Source organism: Podarcis erhardii (genome assembly GCF_964252035.2).
Source record: "Podarcis erhardii genome assembly, chromosome: 9".
NCBI classification, from domain to species: domain Eukaryota; kingdom Metazoa; phylum Chordata; class Lepidosauria; order Squamata; family Lacertidae; genus Podarcis; species Podarcis erhardii.
The window spans coordinates 69380312-69404390 of NC_138512.1; the positions used below are offsets into that span (position 1 = coordinate 69380312).

The 24079-nt window shown below is 38.4% G+C and overlaps 1 protein-coding gene and 1 long non-coding RNA gene across 4 annotated transcripts in view; one reads left to right on the plus strand and one right to left on the minus strand.

The window, feature by feature from the left end:
- Window positions 1-24079, plus strand: part of LOC309350463 — a 597274-nt gene that overhangs the window by 418835 nt on the left and 154360 nt on the right. The window lies entirely within an intron of this gene.
- Window positions 1-24079, minus strand: part of BMP2K (BMP2 inducible kinase) — a 42179-nt gene that overhangs the window by 7877 nt on the left and 10223 nt on the right. Inside the window, exons 2-15 of one of the 3 annotated variants that reach the window (XM_081876696.1) lie at window positions 22618-22736; window positions 20326-20431; window positions 19809-19951; window positions 18347-18468; window positions 17326-17407; window positions 16457-16589; window positions 14340-14443; window positions 13008-13087; window positions 10295-10452; window positions 9471-9655; window positions 8862-8954; window positions 6342-6514; window positions 5956-6113; window positions 1957-2070 (exon numbers count right to left, since the gene is read on the minus strand). In XM_081876696.1, the coding sequence (XP_081732822.1) occupies window positions 1957-2070; window positions 5956-6113; window positions 6342-6514; window positions 8862-8954; window positions 9471-9655; window positions 10295-10452; window positions 13008-13087; window positions 14340-14443; window positions 16457-16589; window positions 17326-17407; window positions 18347-18468; window positions 19809-19951; window positions 20326-20431; window positions 22618-22736 (1770 nt within the window). Of the gene's footprint in view, window positions 1-1956; window positions 2071-5955; window positions 6114-6341; window positions 6524-8861; window positions 8955-9470; window positions 9656-10294; window positions 10453-13007; window positions 13088-14339; window positions 14444-16456; window positions 16590-17325; window positions 17408-18346; window positions 18469-19808; window positions 19952-20325; window positions 20432-22617; window positions 22737-24079 lie in introns of all 3 variants that reach the window. The other 2 variants (XM_081876694.1, XM_081876695.1) reach the window with 2 other exon arrangements.

Genomic DNA, 24079 nt, shown 5'->3' on the forward strand with positions numbered 1-24079 from the left:
CTGTTTTTTGGCAACAGGCAGAGAGGCAGATGACAAACACGGATGGATTTAGGGGCTGCTTACTGCTCTTTATTTTGAGGGACAGACGAAACCTGGAAATTATGTATGTTTCTGTATGTCTTTATCAAATACACAGCTGGACTTTAAACTTGTCTATAATATGGAAGTCTCTTGTATTCTATTCAGTGATGATGAAATCGATCAAGTAGAAATGAGAAAATTGTTTCTTTCAGTAATAAGGAACTAGCAAAAGACAAACTGAATTTATAGTCATCTGAAACAGTGAGAATTTTCTTGTCTTGATTCCATTATTGTAATTTAAATTTTACAAATTAAGACTAGAGGGTGGCTCTAAACACGCCTCAATCATTGTCTTTTGTTGAATCCTGACAACACAGAAGTATTGTTTCTGGGGGACAGGGGGCAGGCAGGTGTGGGGTACTGCCTGGTCCTGAATGGGGTTAACTGTGCCCCTGAAGGACCAGGTGCACAGCCTAGGGGTCATTTTGGACTCACAGCTGTCCACAGAGGCACAGGTTAATTCTGTGGCAAGGGCAGCTGTCTACCAGCTCCATCTAGTATGCCAGCTGGAACCCTACTTGCCTGCCTGCGCACTGTCTCGTCGGAGTGGTGCATGCTCTGGTTATCTCCCGCTTGGACTACTGCAATGCATTCTATGTGGGGCTACCTTTGAGCGTCGACTGGGACCATATACCAGTCCTAAAGGATCTACACTGGCTCCCAGTAGGTTCCCAAGTACAATTCAAAGTGTTGGTGCTGACCTTTAAAGCCCTATATGGCTTCGGCCCTGTACACCTGAAGGAGCGTTTCCACCCCCATCCTTCAGCCTGGATACAGAGGTCCAGTTCTGACAGTTCCCCCTTCTGGCAGTTCCCCCACTGTGAGAAGTGAAGTTACTGGGAACCAGGGAGAGGGCTTTCTCGGTAATGGCACCCACCCTGTGGAATGCCCTCACATCAGATGTCAAACAGATAAAACAACTATATGACTTTTAGAAGACATCTGAAGACAGCCCTTCAGGAAAGTTTTTAGCGTTTGATGGAATAGTGATATAAGAGCTTAGGAATCCAGGAAGAACCAGGACAAAATGGAACAAGGCACTGATGACCCATCAGTGTCAGGTGACTCATTTGTACTTCTTAATGTACTTTGCTTTGAGTTTGTTATGTTGGTTTGATTTTAATTGAGATTTTGTGATACAGAAACAAATCGAAAGGGTGACATCCAAGACATACTCAATGGACTTAAAACCACTTTCAGTTGAGTATGACCAACAGCTGTCACCCAACAAACCTCAACCAGTTAAGAGATAAAACTAATTTAAGTGAAATGCAACTAAATTCTAGCAAAACACAAAAAATCAAGGTTCGTCCTAGATAGGAAGACTGGTACAGCTAAGGGTGATTTTGCCACCTCCCTAAAAAACTCAAAAATCTATTTGAATACATGAGAGTCTCTTCACCTAGAGTTCAGTAGGCACTGATGAATCTTTATTTCTGGACTCCAATTAAGTATAGAAATAAGGGCAAGAGTCCAGCAAGTTTCAACTAACTGTGAACGGCATGTGTATCACTTAATAGGATCTTCCCAATATGCTGAGACACTTTAAAATACATTTCTGAATTATGTAAGGCAGGTGGCCAGCAGAGCTTGTGCAGTTGATCAGCTGTTGAATATTGTGAATATGCAGTAGAAATATGAAAATACAGAAATACTGTAAGGATTAACACTGCAATGAACATTCCAGTAAGTTTAATAGCGGGGGAAAGTCTTCTAAAATTCAGTATCTGGTGTTAGTTATCAGGCATGTTCTGGGTTAGGTAAGCAGCAGGAATAGGAAAGCTAGTGAAGCAAGTACTGATTTCAAGAACGAACCTAATGCACTATCAAGAGATATTTAAATGAAAAGCAGTGATGTTACATTATGTAACTTGCCTGGGTGAGAAATGAAAGGCACAGAACCAAAGGGATCTTCTGGAGGGTGGTTCTGTGGAACAGAATGTGGCTCCACATTCTTATCTGAGGAAGATCTCCTCTCCACGAGCCTATCTGCAAGGATAAAAACGAAAACAGAACAAAAAAGTAAAATAAAAATGGCAGTTTTTACGCCAGCTGAAAATAAACAGATGTATCTTATTACCAGCTCTTGAAAAAATTCATGGGCACAACATCCCAAGACTCTTATTGAAAGCCCCACAGAAATAGAAGGGGAATTATGCACGTCCATGTTTCAATAGCTTCAGTGGGGTTTGTCTATAAATTCCTAAAATGGTAATATGGGTAGCCCTGACCTAAAGACTCATGGTAGGCCACACTATTAAAAAAACAAACAAGTCTTATAAAAACAATGTCTGACTCAAGGCTCATCAACTTCCTGCAACCCAGCTAGTAAGGTGAAATAGCAAGTTGTACCACCACTTCCAGCAAGGTTTCCATCACACAAATATGGAGCAGCCCGCAGAGAACCAACAGACATTTAGCAAAGAAAAGAAAAGAAGAACAATCAAAATTGCTCAAAAGTCTGTGAGGTTAAAATTCTGTACTTTTCCTTGAATCAGAGGATTTGCCTTTTTGTTGCTGCAGCTCTTCTCTTAGTTCTAGTCTGCTGTTCAACGTAAACTATGAGAAACGTGCAAGTGTTTGAGCATACCCAAGTCAGTGTTTAGATTCCAGCCCATGTATTTTTCAAATATCCCTCTGAAAAAAATCCGTAATTAGCAATTCGAAAAAAAGCGTCTTAGCATGCTAAACAAGTTTCCAATTCTGATTCAGATCATATTGGCTTGAAACCGGACTTGCAGAAGTAGGGTAGTCCACACAGTGGCATTTCCTGCTCCCTCCCCTACACCACAACCTCCAGGGCCCACCCCCATGCCACTTCTGAGCATCTTTTCCCAATTTTGACAAACTGCACACTGCAGTCTGCCAGGTCCCATCCCATGTTATTCTGAAGGATCCCCCAAACCCACAGAGGCTACTTTTCAGAAGGATACATGGTGGGGGACAGAGACGGAAACTGCCACCTATGCAAGCAAATCTGAATTCAAGCCATGGTCATTAAAGACAGTTTCAGCTACTCGCATCAAAATTGTCACATTAAAATAATTAGACAACAGTATAAAAATTGAAAAAGCAACTTTAGAGCTAGTGCACTTTTCCTTGTACATGCCCCAACTGTCTAGGAATCTTTACTATTTGTGAATGAAATATAGATGTTGAGTATTCACAGAGCCAAGGTCATGTAGTGATGAACGAAGACAACAAAATGTAAATTTTTTTAATTAGAATTGTAACATTGTAAGGGACAATACAGGTAAGGTTGTATGTTCAACCTTTTTAAAAAAACACAGTGAATGAAAAATATTCCTTAAGCAATTATTTAAATATGTGGACAGCAAAGCCATGTTCTGGCAAAGCAAAAAGGTGCTTCAATTTCCTCATGTTTTGTATTCTTTCTTTTACAAGAGAAAGAAACTCAACAGCCAACCAATTTTTGATACAGGACAGTTTCTCTTCTACATACATATCAAAATGCTTTTTGAAGAGCATAACTAATTATCATTTTTGGAATACACAAGCGCAACTTACAAACAGGATTGATTGAAACCTTCAGTCAGCTTATTATGCTGCGTTGCTAATTATATAAAAGTAATTTGGCCAACTGAGGCTTTTATAAAGGTTCATGTTCTATGCAAACACTAAAAAAGCCACAGTAGAAGATTGGTGTGTTGTCTTAGACCTGATTCAAGTGTGACCACCAGAAAGGGGTGGGGAGGACAGACTAAATACAGAAAGTTCATGAAGAAATATTTAAGTAATGTACATTTCAAGGCTATTATGCGTGACTTCTTCACACTATGAAGAACAGTATTTGTTCTAGTGTTAAATAATTGTGTACACTAGTCAAACCACAATTAAAATGTATCCTTCTTCTTCCTCTCAGATCACTAAAACTAGGGGGCAAAACAGAAACTGGAGGTTTTTTTCCAATTTGCCAACACTGATCCTGATTTGTCTCACTTCCACGTTACTTAGTTCATTTAGACTGTATTACTGAGTACATACGGTGCAGCAAAAATGCTGAAGTAGTTCTAGTAGCTCCATTTCAAATAACATTCTGTTTATTGACCGGGATCCAAAACAACTACTAACAGTGAAGCATACAAAAGTTATTATGGCATAAACAATAATTAGAGAGAATCTTCTATTAATTTAGTGGGGAAACTACAATTCCAGATATAACGGTAGTTCATCAGAAACAAGGAAACTTGTGACATTTTATCTGATACATACAAATCAGTACTACACTTTTGTTGCAGTTTTCTCCCACAGTGTAAATGTTGTTTCGTTAATACTTGGGGTTTGGACATGCTGTTCATCTAACAACTCCAAAGGACACTCGAAAGCCTCTCACTCACATAGCCTTCCAGTTCTACAAGATAAAAATTCTCAACATGCAATAGAAAACACTGTGAATATATGATTTGTCCACTTCTTTTTTGATCCAGTAACGGTTCAGCTAAATAAAGAACATTCTTGCAAAACTGAGGGCTGTCAAGACTTCTATACTTTCTTCTTTAGTATATTTTAGTTACGTAAAGAATATATGGCAACGTCAGATGTCAAAACGTAATCAGGATGTCAAGCACAATATGGCAAAATGAGGCAACTGACAGTTGAGAATGGCCAAGGCTTCAAACTCACTATTGAGACATTGAAAGGATCAGCTCTAGTCAGCTTATCCGCAGACTTTCAATGCAAATGTGAAAGATCCCCAATCATATTTTTAATATGCCTACCAAAATAAGCCTGATTTTCAAAACTACTGCCCACAGAATGGTTGCACTGAGGACTGCAAACTTCATTTCCTCTGGCTCCAAATATGATGTGAAAATGCCTTTCTGACTTTTTAATGCTTTATGTGAAAAAACATTAGAAAATACTAACATAGGAGAAAAATCAACATTCTTTGTCTGCATGCTACATAATGACATTATTATTATTATTATTATTATCATCATCATTATTGAATTTATATACCACCCTATACCTGGAAGTCACAGGGTGGTTCACAGAACAAAATCAAAATATAAAACCTTGTCCCTCTCCGCAGTCCAAATAATTCCCTTCCCTAATAAATTGCAAGGGATCCTCAAGGCTTGTACTCAGAATAAACCATGACTTTATGACTGAATTACAAGTCTTTCAAACTTAGGACACCAGAATGCATCACCGATTTCATATACTGTAAGTGTCATTTACGTGTGGAGTGATTTGTTTTCTGAAAAATTCAGAATCTCTATCTTGCCCTGTACCTTATACCTTCTCCATAACTCATTTCTGTGAAAATTATGTATGAAGAAAACAAGCAGAGGTGCAAGTGATTGCAAGTAAACACATTAGCTTTTTGACTTTTAAGAGAGTTTATTCAACTATTGTGTCCAAACAATAAAGCAGCCCTTACATTAAGCCACTCAAAAGACATTACAAAACATTAACATAATGTACTAGGTCATTTCCCCTTTTTCAGTCATTTTCAAAAAGCATTCCAGACTGACAAAAAACTTCTGTTCTAGTGTGCAAGGGAACAACTGCGAAGTGAAGCAATGCAAGCAGCTGACTGGTGTTCTGCATTGTTGTACATCCCATTATTTTCCGTTTTTGAATTTCACACTCAAGAAAAGTAAGTATTCAAGAGATGACCTTAACATTCTTTGTATTAATACAAATGCTAAACAATTAATTTCTATTGCACACATTTTTGTGACAGAAGGACAAGACACACAGCGGGCCTAGTTCTGTCCTCAAACGCTCAGAATGTTTTCTACAACAAGACTGTGTGACCCTGGAACAGAACAGTCTTTGGCACTGCCGGTTGAACCTAAAGAGCTCTTATTTACTGTGAAGCGAAATAAGCCTTCAAGCGTCCCTTACTTGATCTCAGAAGGTCAAATTCCCTGTCCAACAGCTCCTCCTCTGTTAGCTTGGAAAAATTGTCTTCTCCGAACGGGTTCCAGCCAGACATATCAGGAGGGTTACTGACGTTCTGTTTTGGATAGCTGGAAACAGACTCAGCATCAGCGGCAGATGACCTGTAAAAATTGATTTGAGAAAATTACTTGTGGTGATAATAGAATTTAAAATACATTAAATGAATCACTTTTGTAATTACGAGGTATTTTATTCTGTAATGATTATTCTATAATGAACAATTAAGGTGTCCCACAGAAATCAGAGCAGCCTTCTAAGCATCAGATTGGGGAGGGCTATCATACAGCATGTCTTTGTACTCATTACAAACATCAACTGAGGGGGCTTGCCTGTTTGTAGTATAAGGTGTGTCCAACGCTGCACCAACATGAGTTGGAAAGGATTTAGAATGGGGTATTAAGGCTGGTGAGAACTCCTGAGGAGAGGCAAGAAACTCAGGAGAATGTTTCGGAGGTTGCAACTGCTTCACAAGGGCTTGTTGATGTAGGAGAGCTTGTTGGTACTGCTGCACCTCAAAGAAAGAGGGAGAAAAAGTGAACCTTCAGAAAATCATGGTACCTTCAACAAACAATTAAATTTCATTGTGTGCAGAAACATAACCTTTAACTACATTATCAAAGCTAAATTGAATCGACAACACAGATGTACTTACCATTACTGACACTAAGCAATGGCATCAACAGAGCCATTCTACTGAGGTTAGTGGTGGGGAGTCTGTGGTGGAGGAACTGCCACTTTCTAAACCACACCAGGATTGCAGCAGCCAGAGCAGAAGGTGTGGGCAGTGTGGCTGACATGGAGACTCTCCTGAGATGGGAGCTTTGGATACCCCCTCAGAGCACTTCCATTTCTGCCTACCTCATCCTCAGGGAGGGCCTCAGACCATCATGGTGGACCTCAACCACAGACTCAATGACTGAAGAGGTAGCTCCACAACAGCCTAGAGCACTTCTCCAAGGAAACATAGGATTGCTCCCTAGGTCCCTCGATTAAATTAAAATGAATTACTTGGAAGAGTGAGATCAGTTGACAAGTGTGACATAAGTAACTAAGCATTTGACATCCATTTGATTTTATATTATGCTAAACATGAAATACGACTATACTTTCACCTGGTGTAAGCACAGTAAAATATTTCAATTCAACGTGACATTGAGGCAACACGGCCAAAATAGTTTTGTTTGTTTGTTTGTTTGTGAATATGGGCAAGAATATTTGTATCCCAGTATTCAACACAAGGGGAATTTGTTCTTCACTTAAGTAACAATATATTATAGCTATCAAGTCCATTTTGGAAGCACTAAAATTAATGGTATTATTTCCAAGGTACAGTCTTAAGCAAGGAATGGATTTAAAAAAAAAAAAAACATTTCATAAGGCATGCATTTTGTTGATAGATGCCTGTTGTTTCATAAGCAAAAAAAAAAATACAGGAAAAATAAAATGTAACACAGAAGATCCTCCAGTAACAATAAATATGCTATCTGTACTATACACCATTCAGTGCTTTGCTGAAGTAAGCACCAATGTTTCAGTGAAGAAAACCTGTTACTTTGAATTATGTTTTAACAAATACTGTATAATGTGTTCAGACATTTATACTGTAATGTATCTGAGGTGCAAAGATGAACTGATCTTAATTTACAGCTGTGGGTTAGAACTCTCAGCGTGCAAAAGAAGGATAGGTAGTATGCAATTTTGATTGGTGGGTAGGTGCAGATTCAGAATTTTCAGTTGTGATTGGCTGGGGCTGGGGCTGGGGCTGGACTAGAGGGTATATGGCTAGAGGCTGGCCAGCAGTTAAAAGAAGCCGGCTAGTTGTAGTTGCTCGTGACTGATGATTGTGGAATCAGCCAGAAGACTGGGAAAGACAGCAGAGGAAGAAGACTGGGAAAGAAAGAGAACCCAAAGGGTAGGTAGAGTGGATTAGTGGCTGAAGGCTTGCTATAGATAGCTGAAATCACCTGGCTTAGGCTGAAGAGACGAACGGAGAACCTGGACTCAGCTATACAGCTGCAAATAAAATGTTTTAAGTGCAATATACAATTGTGACACTAGATGGCAATAGTGAGCTTTTAAAAATTCCATGTATTTTTAAAACACTTTTTTAAAAAGCATTTTCAGAACGGTTTCTAAATGTGTGTAGATTCCACGCCAGTTTGCAGTGTTGAGGGAAGAAGTGGGAAGCAGCCTAAAAAGCTGGACTCTGGTTACTAGTAGGAGTACTAGAGGGAAGATTTCCAGGACAATACAAAAAGACAAACCTAAGGGATAGAAAAACAGACTTCTAGTGGAGTCCTCCATTAAAGTATTGGTGAGTTTAACTGGGGTGAAAAGAATAAAAGGACAATTTGGCTAAACAGGCTAGCTATTTCTTGAAAGCTATCTTAGTTGAATATAAACTGTTGGTATTTAAAATACCAGTAACATTAACAAATCCTATACTCGTTTAAAGATGCAGTACCATTTAATAATCTTGTAACAAACAAACAAACAAACCAATACCCTTGTCTGTGCCTGGTTTGTACCATGTCTGTGCCACACAATTACCAAGTTATTTGTAAGTCAATGGTACAGAGGCAATAAGTGAGACTGAATGGTACCAGTGCACAAGTTAAGAACCACTGGAGTGAGAGCTAGTTTTTGCTGTTGTAGAGTAAGAAATACCTCCTTTGCTCTTCAGTTTTTGAAAAAGCAGCAACTGTAGTTAAGAAAATATGCCATCAACAGAGTCGTGCTATTTAAGGCAGTCAATTTTTAAGTGGCTAATTATTACCTTTCTTTATCTGTGTAGTAATATTTATCAGTAATCAAAGTAAACAGAATTTTGTATTCAAAGGTTAACTTACCATGGCTGGATAGGATGGGGAAGGTTGCTGCTGGTAAGCAGAGCGCATCAAAAGCTGCTGTTGAATCATGTGCTGTTGCATTGCTTGTTGATACTGTTTTAGAAAGGGACAAATTCTTATCAGTCATGAATACCAGCTGATCAAGTGATTTTACACAAATAATTGTCCTTGGGGCATGTGCAGCATTTTGAGATGCTGCACTTTGTAGTATTTTTACTGTAAATGCTTAATTTTATGTAAGAGAGGAAAAATCAGACAAGTCAACTTTTGTTCCAAAATAAGAGCTGGACCATACTGTTCCAACTTCTTATCCTCACTTCTTCCCACCCAGTGTCCAATATAAACCAGATCAGCATGCCATAAGCAGAGAACGTATAATAGAAGGGTACTTGCAGAACAAATAGCTCCAGAAATGTAATCTAGCCAAGCTACAAATGAAGTTGAACGCCCAAAGTAACTAGTCTGACACGGGCAGGAAATTCTTCTCCAAAGGCAAAGTGAGCACAACCATCAACTGAATGTTAGCAAGTTATATTTATAAAGTTGTACTGATAACAGAAGAGGCAAACCTGAAAACTGGTTTGTACTACAGCCAAAACACATTGGTACCTGATGCATGTATGCATCCTGAATCAATTGTTGTTGCTGCTGCTGCTGCTGGTGGTGATGATGATGCAACTGCTGTAGCCTCCAGTCACCTTGCTGTAGTTGTTGCAGTACTCTATTTTGCTGTGGGGCCTGATTAGTTCCCTGGGACAACATACTCTCTTGGCTATTTCCAGATTTTGAGGCTCCTAGGATATTTTCAATGCACATTATCTGTTCAATGCATTTTTAAAGTCTGAACACGGAAAGCTTCGTAGTAAATTACACATTTAACTTCTCTATTCCAAGATAAAACCACCACAGAAACCCATTAACTTTGTACTGTATTCCTCTACAGAATGCTTTGCAAGTATTTCTTTAGTGAAGTCATTTAAGGCACACACACCCCGCCCGTGAATCTGTCTCATAGGGACAAATCTCAGCTGTAACTCTGGAGTTAAGTCTCCAGTTATTCTGGCCTTGTTAAGCTAAAATTTCAGCACCACAACAATATGCAAATACAACCATTTGCAATTTAACATATCTCCTTAAAAAGGTGCATCAATCCCAGTGTTCATTTTCATGAATGAATAGGCTACCTGTCAGAAGGACCATGCACTGAGTTTTCCAAAGCAGTATGTCAGCACAACTTTGTGTAGCAACTCTTCTCATACCATGATGCAACTGGGCAATTAAGCAAAGGAGGAACTCATAATTGTAGATATACAGGAATCAAAACAAAATAGTTGTCAAAAGGATTCACAAAGGCTTTGCAAAAAGGTGCTATCTAATCTCCAAACTTAATAATGCTTTTCACTCAAATCCACTCCATTAGTTTGAAGAGTTACCTTTTTGTCCATTGTTGAAATCACTAGGGACTGGCACTTTGACTGGTGTTGCTGAGCTCTGAATTGTTAGTACACTAGAAGTGGCAGTGCTTGTATTGGCCTTTGGTCTTTGTCGTGGTGCTATTGAGGTTTCTGTTGGTCCAATGGCATCTGTTATTCTAGAATGAAAGAGATTCTGGAAATTTCTGAACTTCAAAAAGAAGGGTATAGTTAAGATTAGAAGCATATCTTCTGCACTGTCATTTATACAAAAATAACTTTCCATATATTCTCTCAATGTGCACAATTACCATAAGAAGGGTCTTGAAAAATATTCTCCTTTCCAGGAAGCAACAGCTTGATTCAGCATTCTTCCATGTGCCATTCAACACATCTTTATGGTGTGTATTCAGTAAATTTAACTAACAAGTATACACTCATGTATGAAAAAACTGCAATCCACAAAATCAAGTGCTCTAATGAATTTCCCTCTCATTTCATTCCAGTCTCTGCTTATGCTCAATCTGCCACTTTCCTCAATGTCTCCTGCCTTCCTCTTTGCACACACAGCCCATAACCAGCACAAGTTATTTGACTGCAATACATTACTAACACATGAGGGATTTAGAGTGCCAAACTTATTTCAGGTAGTCAATAGCTCAGTGTTGACTTGAGACTTCTGTTGCACTCACAGATCTCTGAAACTGGATCAGTCTGCAATCATTACATAAAGTAATTTATAAGGTTTCTTCAGTAATAACTCTATCATTGGCCTAAAGTTTTCACAGAGTTCAGTCAGTCATGATTTAGTAATTTGGTTAACACTGGCTAAGAGCTGATTCAAAACAGCTCTTAACCAGTGTTAACTGAATTACTACACTCCAATGACTTGAATCCTAACTTTCCTTCTAGAAACGGAATTCACTTTCATTAATTTCCCCTTCCCTCTGCAGATCCCTGCAAGTGCACATACACACACACGTTTGCGCTGAGGGTTGAGAGACCCTTCCGAATGCTGTGGGACATTGTGTAGGGAGGAGGTGGATTGAAGTGGACAGAAACTGCTCCCTCCCTTATGTGAACGGAGGAGCAATTTAAGATCCATCTCAGTTTTCTCCTTTCTCCAAAGCGATATTCCACTGAGAACAGGTAAATGAGTCATTGAAAGCAGTTCTTTGTTGAAACCACATTAGATGTAGAGACAGTAATATTATGAATTTGTGCAACTTCTCACTCTTCTTGTGCAATGTGTGATCAAAGTTGTGCGTTTTACTACTGTAGACCTGTGCAAGCACGTTTTGTTCAAGTAGATTAAGAAGGGCGTGTGTGTGTGTACCTCATACTGTCACAATCTCTATTCTCTTGTAGTGGGAATAATCAATTCACCACTTGCACTGGTGGCCCCCATCAGTGCCCACACATGCATTTTTCTATTTCAAAAATGTCTCTAGTCCTCCAAGAAAAAGAGTGATGATGCAACATGTGCAGAAACCATTTCCTGGTCAATGGATCCACTAGCTATTTAAATAAAAGTAAAGGGACCCCTGACCATTAGGTCCAGTCGTGGACGACTCTGGGGTTGCGGCGCTCATCTCACTTTATTGGCCGAGGGAGCCAGCGTACAGCTTCCGGGTCATGTGGCCAGCATGACTAAGCCAGGCAGCTATTTGAGAGGCTTTTAAAGAATGTGTGTACTGGGGTAAAGGAAGAAACAAAGGAACTGTATGTCACTTGTTTTGTTGCCTGCTGAGCATGTGGAGCAGGTAGCTGCTTAAATCACTTTTTGAAAATGTGGTGTGTGAAGAAACATGCAAATCTTCCCATTGCTGTAGTTTATTGCCTACATGCACATGGAGAAGGGAAGCTGCTTGAGGGGGGCCTTAGTTGATTTTGGGGAGGAGGGAGGATATGGAAACCCTTTCCTGTTTTTGCTGCATGCCCTACAGCAGGCATTGTTTCAAATGTTTTTTGTGGGTGGGAACCCAGGCATCATATGGATGATGGTGATAATACTTAATCATATCTGTTGTTGTTGTTGTTGTTGTTGTTGTTGTTGTTGTTGTTGTTGTTTAGGGGGACCCATTTCAGAAGCACCATTATTATCATCAACTTTTCCTCCTGTCTGGCTCATAGCAAAGATTGATCCCAAGCTGTTTGGGGAGGACAGAGCACAGTGGAAAAGCAGAAACACTGGGTCATTTTCAACTAAATTTTACTCTGAGTAGACTCACGGAATAGAGCTAAATTAGGTTCAATGTGTCTACTATGTGTAAAAGTTAGTTGACTCCCACCAACTATTATGATCCCCTCATACACCTGTAATTTTGAGAAGTTTGTGGATGACATTCAACCTCAACAATCACACCAGTCTAGCCAGTATTTTTCCACTACTATTCTGGTGAGTTTATGTTTTTGCCTTGTATTTATATTCTCTTCTAAATATAATAAGAATACTTGCTAGCCAACATTAGGTATCACTTTTTATTTGTGACTATGTATGTGCATGGCTGGTCTTGAATACTTTGAGATTATTCCTTAATTCAATTATCCTTTATATTTTGGTACTAGTCTACAGCAGCACAGCAACAAAAGACAACCTAATAAGCAAGGCTTAACAATGTCTGAAAAAGGAAAAATGTTTTCAAACAATTTTTGTTAGGGGAGGAAAAATAGATTTTACCATATTAAGGTGCAATGTTTTTGTGCAAAAGGTGCATAAAACTGCCATACTCACCGAGCTTTTATTTGGCTTTTCTTAGCAGCAGCCTCACTAGCTGTCAGGGGCTCAGGAAGAGTTGAAGGGAGAGGAGAATTCTTGGGGAAATAAATTAACCACGTTATTAGACTTCTAAAAGTAAAATAAGTAGCAAGTTCCAAAATAAGTAGCACCAGTAGCAAATAATTATATCTATCAATGTCGAGCTCAATTCTCTGACAGCCAGTCCTTTTATACCCAGCACATTGCCATTCATGAACAAGGAGAAACCCCCAGGGTTTGTGGAAGTACAAAAAACATTTAAAAAATCAAAGAGGGTACCCCAAAACAGTGTGAGAACTGAGAATGCTCAGTGGCCTTGAAACACTGGCTTACTGTTGGGAAGAGGCAAAATGGTAAATTATGCAGTGGGGAGAGACAGAATTGAATATCCTACAGGGGTCCAGGTGGGTCCAGGGAGTGATTAATACTTCGCCGGGGGTGGGGGCGGGGAGAGAAAGCTACATTCCCTGCAGCCACCATTTTAAAATTTAGAGGTGGTTTCATAATGAATTCCTTAATTATGGAAGAATATGATATTTTAAATGTTTTGGAAGGGTGATACATTTTATTATTATGTTACAGGTTTTGTGTTTTTATGTTGCACACTGCCCTGTGATCTTTGGATGAAGGGCAGTATATAAATTTACTAAATAATAATAAGTAAATAAATAATATTTTTGATGTCTACTTAGTAAAAAGCTGGCACTGGTATGCCAAGAAATACAAACTATAGTCTGGAATCTTAATTAAGCTTAATTAAGACCAAGGCTTTTGCAACTCCCTTTAGCTTCAGAAGCTTTCTATGCCACCTAGGAGCAAAAGGACTACTGGGATTTTTTTGTGGGAATGAGTAGAACGAATTCAAAAGCTTTGCTGCACCTGCAGAGTTCATCATGCAGTAGGCTAAACTGTGTCTATAGCAGCATTCTGCTTTACTGTGTCCTTGAATTCGGAATACATTTTGGGGGGGAACCAACCCAACTGCATTAACTGACTGAATTAACAATCCTGACATCTCCAAGAGGAAAGCTCAAAAAAGAGAAAGTGCCCAGACCATCCAACAATTTTCTATTGCATTTGATATGGGGGAAAATCCATAGGTTAATGTCATTTACTTTTCAAAGCAGGCACAGTGTGTTTTTCTGAATTACCATGAAGGCAATGTTTTGAAAAATTATCTGAAGTTACTAAATTTAGAGCCACTTTGTATGGCGGGGAAGGAGTTCCCATTTTTTAAAAAAGTCAAAAAGCTAGTGCTATTCCTTTTGCTAACCTTAAAAATATTAGCATTATGTAAGATCTACTTACATTGATATTGGATATTGGACAGTCCTTTTTGGCAAGTTTAAAGGCAAAGTAAGAAACTTGAAAGATATCAGGTCTCTGTTCTTGATCTGGTTCAAGCATATACCCTGTAGATTACAGCAGATTAAAAGATTAGCAGCAAGAAAGAAGCCTAGATTTAGCAAAGTAGAATAAAAGTGAATCAAATAGATTTTGTAGTGCAGTTTTCATTGTTTCTATGGACAGACAGGTACCACACAACCAGTTTTTTGTGGTAGGCAGGGGGGTAAAACTATGCCTTAAAATTAGTTGCTGGAGAACAACGTGAAACAGCTGCTGTCGTCCATATTCTGCTTGTGGGCTTCCTGAAGGCATATATTGCCTACTATGGGAAACCGAACGCTCAAACAAGATCCAGCAAGCCTCTTGTTTTCATCTGCCAGGTCCTAAAACTAATTGGGCACCATGCAATCTAGAAAAAACTGCCTTCTCTACTATGTTGCATTATATAAAGTAAAATATACAGGCACCATTCTTCTCATTTTTTGTGAGAAATTAGCACGTATCACCCTTTTCAGTGTATTACTTTGCCCGCATGCCCCCCAGAAAAAATCCTATAGCAGTTCATGTGTGAGAGAGAGGGATACACTTGGAAGATGCAATTGGGGTGGGGGGAGGTGAAAGGGAGGGAGAGATTATGAATACGTGGTATGTGAAACATAGAGAGAGGTGCACTTGGGCAGAGAAAGAGAGACGTATATGTGAAATGGGTATGTATGAGAGAAAGAGATGCATGCGTGTATAAGATCTGTAAGTGCACAGTAGGTATGTAGGTATTTATATGTGTGCAGGAGAGTGAGTGTGGTGTGGCCACCGTGTATATTTTTCATAGTACTGGTAAATGCTCTGTTATTAGACAGCAAACACCATCACTGTGTTCGTGTGTGTGTGTGTGTTTGTGAGAGTTAGAGACTGCATTATTGCGTAACCGCACAATCAAGACCAACAGGACATTGCTGACTCTCCATGGCAAACCTGAGCTAGTCCCAGGCTGGAATGGGCAAAGAAAAGTAGTAATAACTGCTGTGTCCAGTGCTTTTTTTCTTAAAAAAAAAAAAAACTTGTTTCGGATACTCTCATTTTCCTACTCATATTGAGATACTGCCCCTCAATGAGGCCAAACTTAAGATTCACAAAATGTTTAGGAGTATGCATGCCCCTGTGTACCACCAGAAAAGAGCAATGGCTGTGTCTAATTCAATGTTATGCCACACATCCCACAGCTGCCATGCTGTGTTATGCCATGAAAGCCAATTTCTGACTAGTGTCCATGGCACTTTTTCTAAATGTGCCTGGCTAGGTAAATCGGGATGGCAATGCCTTTGATTATATTAGAACCTTAGGTTTTTTAAACAGATTTTATGCATTAACATTTGGAGGGGGCCTATTTTCCCTTCTTAAATTTTCTCATCAATTTATATTTTTTCCATTTTAAGGCTATGGTTAAGATTTTGATTTTGTGGCACTGGGGCTTGGATCCTAGGATTACGCCAATAAGCAGGAGCATCCCAAACAGAGTTCTTCTCATGAAGAAGCCTCTGGTGGAAAGGGAGAAACAATTTCCCCTTCAACCTCTTCTGGAAAGAACCTTCCAGAACCGTGTGAGAGATGGTGCTGGGAGAAGGACAGCGATATAATCAAAGCCAACTCCTCACTGTCCATCAGGAGAACCCTCTGCCGACACAAAAAGCTTCCGTAGATGAAAAGAGCCTTTGTTTGCAGAAGGCAAAATTTAGTTCTGACCCAATATACTGATTAGTGTTTGTTGAGGCACTTTTGGATTGAATCGTTTTAGAATATGTATTTTGTTATGCAATAATGTATGCAACATGTATTATGTATATTGCTGTCAAAGCACTGAGCAGAAAATAAAATGAAACGAACACTCAAAAAGGCCTGGGGAAGGATTATCTTAATATTGGTATGATCATATACTTGAAAGCAAACATACATTATTTCCACAGATGTACTCAGCAATGAAACCTTCAATCAGCAAGATAATTCACTTTTGGTTTAGCACCCCATCAAAGATTAAAGCATTTCACAGACAATGTAATTTGAAAGTTGCCTCAGTTACTTACTTATCAAACAATGTATACCATGGGAGTAACGTGAATTGTCTGGGATGGTAAAGCTTCCATCACAAATGGCAACCTGACTCTCACCAAAGGGAAGTGTGAAGAAACAAAGCTTATATAGCAAGCAACCAAGAGCCTATAAAGTGAAACAGCAGGTGAAACACAGTTATTGGGGGAAATCACCAAATACCAAGACTGTTTAAGCAGCATTTGACCATTAACAACTTAAGTGTAAAACTTAACACTTCAGTGATAATAGAAGTATCACAGCTTCCAAACTAATTAATGAGAGGTGTTTCACAGTTTTCTAAATTAATGCAAGAACAGCAAAACTGTTAAAATGTTTTTGCTAATCTGATCATCTCAGCACTTGTGTTTATTTATTTATAAACGCATTTATATACTGTGACATTGTTGCACATCAAGCATCAGATTTACACAGATTTATTAAGCGGAAATTTGGTAGTGTTGCTCGCTCATTACAAAAAGCTTTGCTAAGAGCATCTCTTGCTGCTGCTGGCACACAGTCAAGCTTCATAGAGATGGTAAATTGCTCAACCTTTTGCACTACAAAATATACAGTAGAATTCCTAAGGGAGTGCTTTCATTTAAAGCACTTTACAAGAATTTGAATCCTATTTTTTTTCCATGATTCAGCACAAAGAAACAAGTAACAAGTATAATGATTTATTAATTGAGATTATGTATTTTACCCTATATTTGACTGAACAAACATTCAGATATGCAAGCCATTTTGGTGTTATTCATAAAGCTTTTATCTAAATACTAGGCTTAATAAAGAAACATTTTGTGGGGGAAATGCAACAAATTCTATACTATTCAACAACAGTAAAATTATTCAGTTTTCTTACCCAGATATCTGCCTTGGTAGTAATTGGTTTCCCTCCATAAAGATTAATCATTTCAGGAGCTCTGTATGATAATGTAGTATACCTATGAAAATATAATTGGATAATTAAAGGTGAACAAAAAAATATAGACTTGTTTTGAATTTTCAGACTGTGCATTACTGCACTAAGATTGGGGCAATGCAATTCAGCAATATGGGCAAAAGCCTAAACGTATCAAAGAGTAACAATTCTTTGATGTATCACCATATGATGAGAGCACTTTTGTTATTATCCTGAAAGTATCCTCAAAATGTAACAAAATTATGAACTTGTAAAGTCAATAGGCTTGCTTTTTCTTTCTACTTGCCCCTTTTTCATGCCTTTACCATTTTGAAATCAGATTTTTAAACTGACCTCTGCAGCCTAGAGGGCAAGTGCTTTCTCACTCGTTTTTTTAATAAAATGAAAGCTGCAACAGAGTAACAAAAAGGAAAAAAGCATCTTAGAGGCCCAATGGCACTTGAATGCAATTTTTAAAATTACGTTATTATAGCTCTTTGAATGTACTGATTTTAAACAGTAAATTTGAAACTGGGAATTCAAACCACAATTATAACATACCATCAAAAACGGGCACTATAATCACAGAATGTATACAAAATGGTGTTCTAAATAGCAAAGAACTGAACTAATCTCTATTCATGGACTGACCCTTGGAAGGAGAGAGACCATGAAAAGGATTACCATAACAGTACACACAAGGGAGAAAGGAACAGAAAATCATGCATCTAGCACTCAAGAGAGAGATTAATGTATTTATCCTGCTTTAAAAGACACTGATACAAGCTCATATCCAGATGTAGATATATATGTAAACTGGATCTTTTGCCATATTATGATGTTTACCTTCTAAAATACCTATGCATATGTAGAACAACACTTTGAAGTTGCCATGCATGTGTTTCTATTGTTATTAGACAGATAATTCTAGGCTTGTCAGAGTACTGATGTTTAAAAAGCTGCCCTAAGAAATTGAACTTACTTTTTAATTTCTTCTTCAACTACATTAACTCCATCTTTCTGAGAATTAAGGAATTTATTAGTGGCACTGCCAAAGTCACAGAGGACATAGTTTCCACTGTCATTCAACAAAAGGTTCTCAACCTTAGAAAGAAAAAAGCACACACATATAAAATAGAAGGCACTCCTAATTTTCAAGCAGTCACCTTTCATTTAATGTCTTAATCTGGAAGGGTCAGCGGCACTTTAAAGTGTTCATACTTCAGCACCAATACTGAAGGACCAAGCTTAAATACCCTAAAGCAGCCTTACTCAACTTTGGATCCCAATAGGTTGTTGGACTACAAGTCCCATCTTCCCTAGTGAGAAGGGCCATTAGTCAGGAATGATGGGAGTTGTAGTCCAAAATCTTGGGACCCAAGATTGCTCTAAAGAAAAAAAGTATTGCCAAATGCATGTAAGCTTTAGATCCAATTGTTAAAGCGTGTTAACCAAACGAAGAAGCTAAGCACAGCATGTTACACTGCCATGTTTTGTTCAGATTGATGCCATTATTTAACAATGGCTAACCTTTAATTACAAACACATTATTGGTGGTTATTCTTATGGTGTAGCAAAGTTTGATACCCTCTAAACCAGGGATAGATAACTTATGGTCCTCTAAAAGTTGCTGAACAACTCCCACTGAACATTGAACATACCGAGCGGGACTGAGAGATGGAATCCAACTCCACCTGGAAGCTACAGGTTTCTCATACCTGATCCAAAAGTAATCCACTCATCCTCCTGCTATTTTTCCATACCCACACATCCCTTGCAAAAATTTGGGCAGTCAATTCTCAGACTTTAAAAGGCCAGGAGAAAGAGCTCTTTCTCCTGGCCTTGAAGGTCATTAGCCCTTTAAAGCCAGAATGAAAAGTACAGATATACAGCTCCCACAAAGTTGCCATTTCCTAGCTGAGTAGCACGAAAAGGCTCTCTGCACTGCCTCTTTCAACTTTAAAGGGCAATACAGCTGGATTCGGACAAGTGGGACATCATGGACCTTTGCGATCTTCAAATATTTGAGTGAAGAGCTCTTCCCAGGTTGTGCAAAATTTCAACCCCTATCCCCATTCCTAATCCAAAGAAAAGGAAATCTAAGGATGTTGCACATGATCTCCTAAGCAATGCACATCAATTTGCTATTACAGTAATACCAAAGTATATCTTATTTCATTCAAGTTACTCAAAAACAATGTACAAAAACAATGAAGTTGTTCTTAAACTTTTGGAGACTTTTGTTCAAAACAAGAAATCCCTACTGTATCACCACATAAACATCTATTTCAAGGATTTTCAAAATTGGTGAATAGCTTTAAAAAGAAAAGGGACAGATGTACCTAAATCTAATTCAAACTTAGTGTTGTTAAATGCAATAAAACAGGAGTCAAATACAGAGATTTTATTTCAAGAACAGAAGAATTCCTCTCAGTTCCTCTCACCTTCAAATCTCTATGAACAATGGGAGTTTTGCATTGATGCAGCCTAGCAACAGCTTCACAGGCATCACAAAATATCCTTAGCACTTCTGGCTCAGTAAAGCCTGTCTGCAATCTCTGGTTCATCTGATTCACTACCTGTCCAGCTACAAAAAGAAGGCAGATATTACAATAATACATTAAAGGGGATGTTAGCACAGTGAAAACACTACTTATTCAAAACACAAACACTTTAAATCTCTGACCAACTATGAGCGCTGTTTTTAAAAAGTTGAAGTACCACATTAAGACTCTCCTTTGCCTGGGTATAAGCGCCACTGAATTCAGTTAGGCTTACTTCTGAACAGACATTTTATTTATTTATTTATTTAATATAACACCTTTCATCAAAAGATCTCAGGGCAGTTCACAGAATAAAAAAGTGAGTAAGATTGCACTTTTAATATAGAAAGTACTATCATATGAAAGTAACTATTGTGTGTTAGACAATTTTTTTATATTTAAAGTGACAGAGGCTTACCACGACAGTATTCCATTAAGATGAGCACTTCCCAAACATTATCACTAACAGAATTAACAGCACAATCCAAATACCCTACAATGTTCTTGTGCCCAGACAGTTCTTTCTGAAAAAGAAAGAATAGTTTAGGAATAAAGAAATAAACTTTTTTAAGGGTTGAAAAAAATAGTATACATGCATTACCGAAATTAGCCTAAAATGCCATAGTCAAAGCTATCTAAAATATTACTATTATATATTTATTTATATCCCTTATTTCCCCCCTCACAGGACTCAAGGCAGTTTACAGATTAACATAAGAATCACTAAAACGGGGGGGGGGGGACGGGGACGACTATATATATATTAAAATCTATTAAAACTACTGATAATTACAATAAAGGCAGTATGGCACCATCCCTTTCATTAAAAGCAGCTACCCAAGCCTATTGAAATAAAATAGTTTTCACCTGCCAGCAGAAGAACAAGGAGGGAGCCAGTCTAACTTATTTAGGTAGTAAGTTCAAAAGTCCTGGAGCAGCCACTGAGAGGGCCCTGTATGCCTGTGAGGCTGGCAAGACTGCGAGAAGGCCTCTACCAAAGTTCTCAAAACACAAGTGGTTTCGTATGAGGGAATATGTTCTCTCAGATAGCTTGGAACTGAAACATGTATGGCTTTACAGGTCTATCAGCACATTTGCTTCTCGTGATTATCTTGACTAAACAGTTTGACAAATCAATTTATAAAGACTAAGTAAATAGCTTAAGATCGTATCCAATGTTGTGCAAGCAGAAAGCAGCTTATACAACTGCTTTCTTTTGTTCCTCCGCCATAAAGACCCATTTCCCACCACCACCAGAACCCTCTCCCAAGGGTCAAAGAGAGCTACTGGACAATGTGGGACAATGTGCTGCAGTGGGAAGAACTGTCCACAATAAGGACCCCTGCATGTGCAGTTTAAGATTCCTCTGCCTGTTATTTGATACGGGTGATGAAGTTCTGTTCAACATCTCTGTCTCACCACCAAACCTGCAATTCCCAAGGTTCTCAAGGAAGACAAAATGACTGTTAAACCAGTATGTCTGGATTGTAAGTGTGCTCTGAGAAAGAGGGGAAGGAAAAGGTTGTGAGAAAACAGAACAAGAGGGTTACGCGTCCCACACTGCAGGTTAGGTTTAAAAGGGTGCATTACAGATTTGAAGAGGTGGGAAAATATAGAATTTATGGCTTGGTTCAGAAGTCACATTAGACCATAGTTAAAATTAAATTAAATTAAAATTAAATTAAATTAAATTAAATTACGGTTTTACATGAATGAGAATTGTGCTGGTCTAAAGATCTCATTGCACTCCACCACTGCTTCCTTCATCGCGAAGGGGAGAAAACAGACCACAGACTGGCTTTGCATTACCCCTGTAGTTTTTTTCTCTACAAGCAAACAATGGGCAGACGCCAAAGAGAGAAAACAATAATGAGTACTGGTTTGTAGGTACGATGAAGTCAGCCTCTGGTTCATTTCCTTCCCAGTGCACCAAAGGAAGGAGTGGGGGAAAGAGTGCAGTGACACCTTTTGAACCACATTCAACCACAATTTAATTTTAATTATGCTTTAGCATGATGGTCAAACTTGGCCTCTGTTACATTCACACTATCCTAGTGAAATGACTACGAAGAGTAATCTGTATTGTGTATTGCCCATGAATGTTATGATAACCTCTATTAATTTTTACACTATGTTCAGACCACATTCAACTATGATTTAGAAAGAAATGAATAAGCCTAGCCTTTCCCAGGCTCACACATTCCCCCTCTCTTCTCTTCCAGCACAGCCAGGGGTTCTGAAGCTTTTGCCCACAGAAGTTCCTATGTCTGTTTGAAAGTAATACAAGTGAAGCCAACATATACAAACTTTTTTATATTAATGCATGCTTGGTATAAAAAATGAGTTGCCAGTATTGTGCATGCAGAAAAAACGTCTTTCAATATAGAATTGGTCAAAGGAAAGGCAAAAACCTTCTGACTTTTTTTGCTGCCTGAGGCTCACTCATGGAATATGTGATGGGACATATATACAGGGTCTTCATCTTTTGCCTGCCTTCCCAAGACCACAGAACACTGTCTGAAGTGGCTTCTGTTCTCTGCCATTTGGAGTCCAATTTATTTCACTTTGGACATCTTCAAAAGCCCTTCAACTCCTTGTTCTTCTGCAAGTGGGTGGAACTTACATGTTTTTATGCTGTTGTTGTTTTCTCTTGAAAATCAATAATATATACTGAAAAAATATGTTGACAATAAGGTATTATTTTACTTACCATTATTGTTATTTCTCTTTTGCAGATATTGAGGTCAGGCACATTATTAACATACATTCGTTTCAATGCACATCGGACTCCACCATGTGTATGCACAAGTAGCACTGTGGAAAAGCCACCTGAAAGAACAGAGACTAAAGTTTACTAGGTCTGTAAACATATTAAGATGCTTAAGTATAAACAAATGATTTTAAAATATTATTTCTGAGTTATAAATGAGAATCTGAAATGAATGACAAGATAAAGGACAAGACACTATTATTACACACACACAAACACACACACGGTATGAATGAACTGAAGATTGGTAGTGGGTCCTCAGAGAAAACCTCTACCATGCCTACAGCCAGCCAGCCTCCTGCTACTAAACAAAACAAGACCTCGTCCCTCCTCTGTGCACATGGAGAGGACCTAGAAGAGGCAGAGGACATAGAAGTCACAGCTGACTAGTAAGCCAAACCAATATTTGTTGACATTTTTAATTACACCAATGTCCAAATGAAACAGGAGCAAAGTTGCATGAATGCTGTGAAATGCTGGATTTCTATGATGGCTCAAAAGATTGAACAAGACACAAAAGAAGAAAAATGTTACAGTTCTGGAAACATTTAATATGGATTCAGCTGAGTTTAACACTATCTGGAAAAACAGATTGAAAATCCAAGCTGCCATTGTACCCTCACATCCAAACACTGCAAATTTCAAATGGATTCCAGCAGGTGGATTTGAATCCAAACCACAAATTTTAAATCTTTAGCATCTATCAAGGCACTACTTTTTATCGCTTTGGACTGTAATATTTAAAACATTCAAGTATTTTTATGTCCCACCATGTTCAGTATGAAAAAAAAAAATCTACATAATAGTGTTTATGACTTGCTGTTATCTGTTTACAAGATGTTCAACAGCGCATAAAGACTAAACACATACTTAAAAGACTAGATATGCATACTATCACTGCTCAGTTCATGTCATAGGCATGGTTCTGGAATTACTGTCCAAATAACTTTGGGACTATATTTGACAACTCATAACATACGTATCTACACTGTACCAACTTACCCCCATGGACTTTTGTCCTATTGCCAGAAGAGTAAGCCTCAAAAGGCAAAAAGCATATTATACCTAACTTTTGAAACTGGTCATGTCTCTGCTATTTATAGACAGCAAGACTCTTCACTGCATTATACCCTATGGTTTAACTTCAGTCAGCTTTTAGTGTGGAAGCAAATTTGACCATGCAAATACACCTATCTGTCCCAAATCGGTCAATTTCCCTAATCTCAACAGCGTTTGTACAGCTTAATACACAACACTTACAGAGACCATGTACCTCAAGAGATCCAGTAACTTCACATGAAACAAGATTTAAGCTGTGGTTGGCCCTATATGAATGAACCCCAAAGATCCTCAGGCTTGCTTGCATGTTCCCTCCTCCTTTGCATGCAACAATTCCCACCCC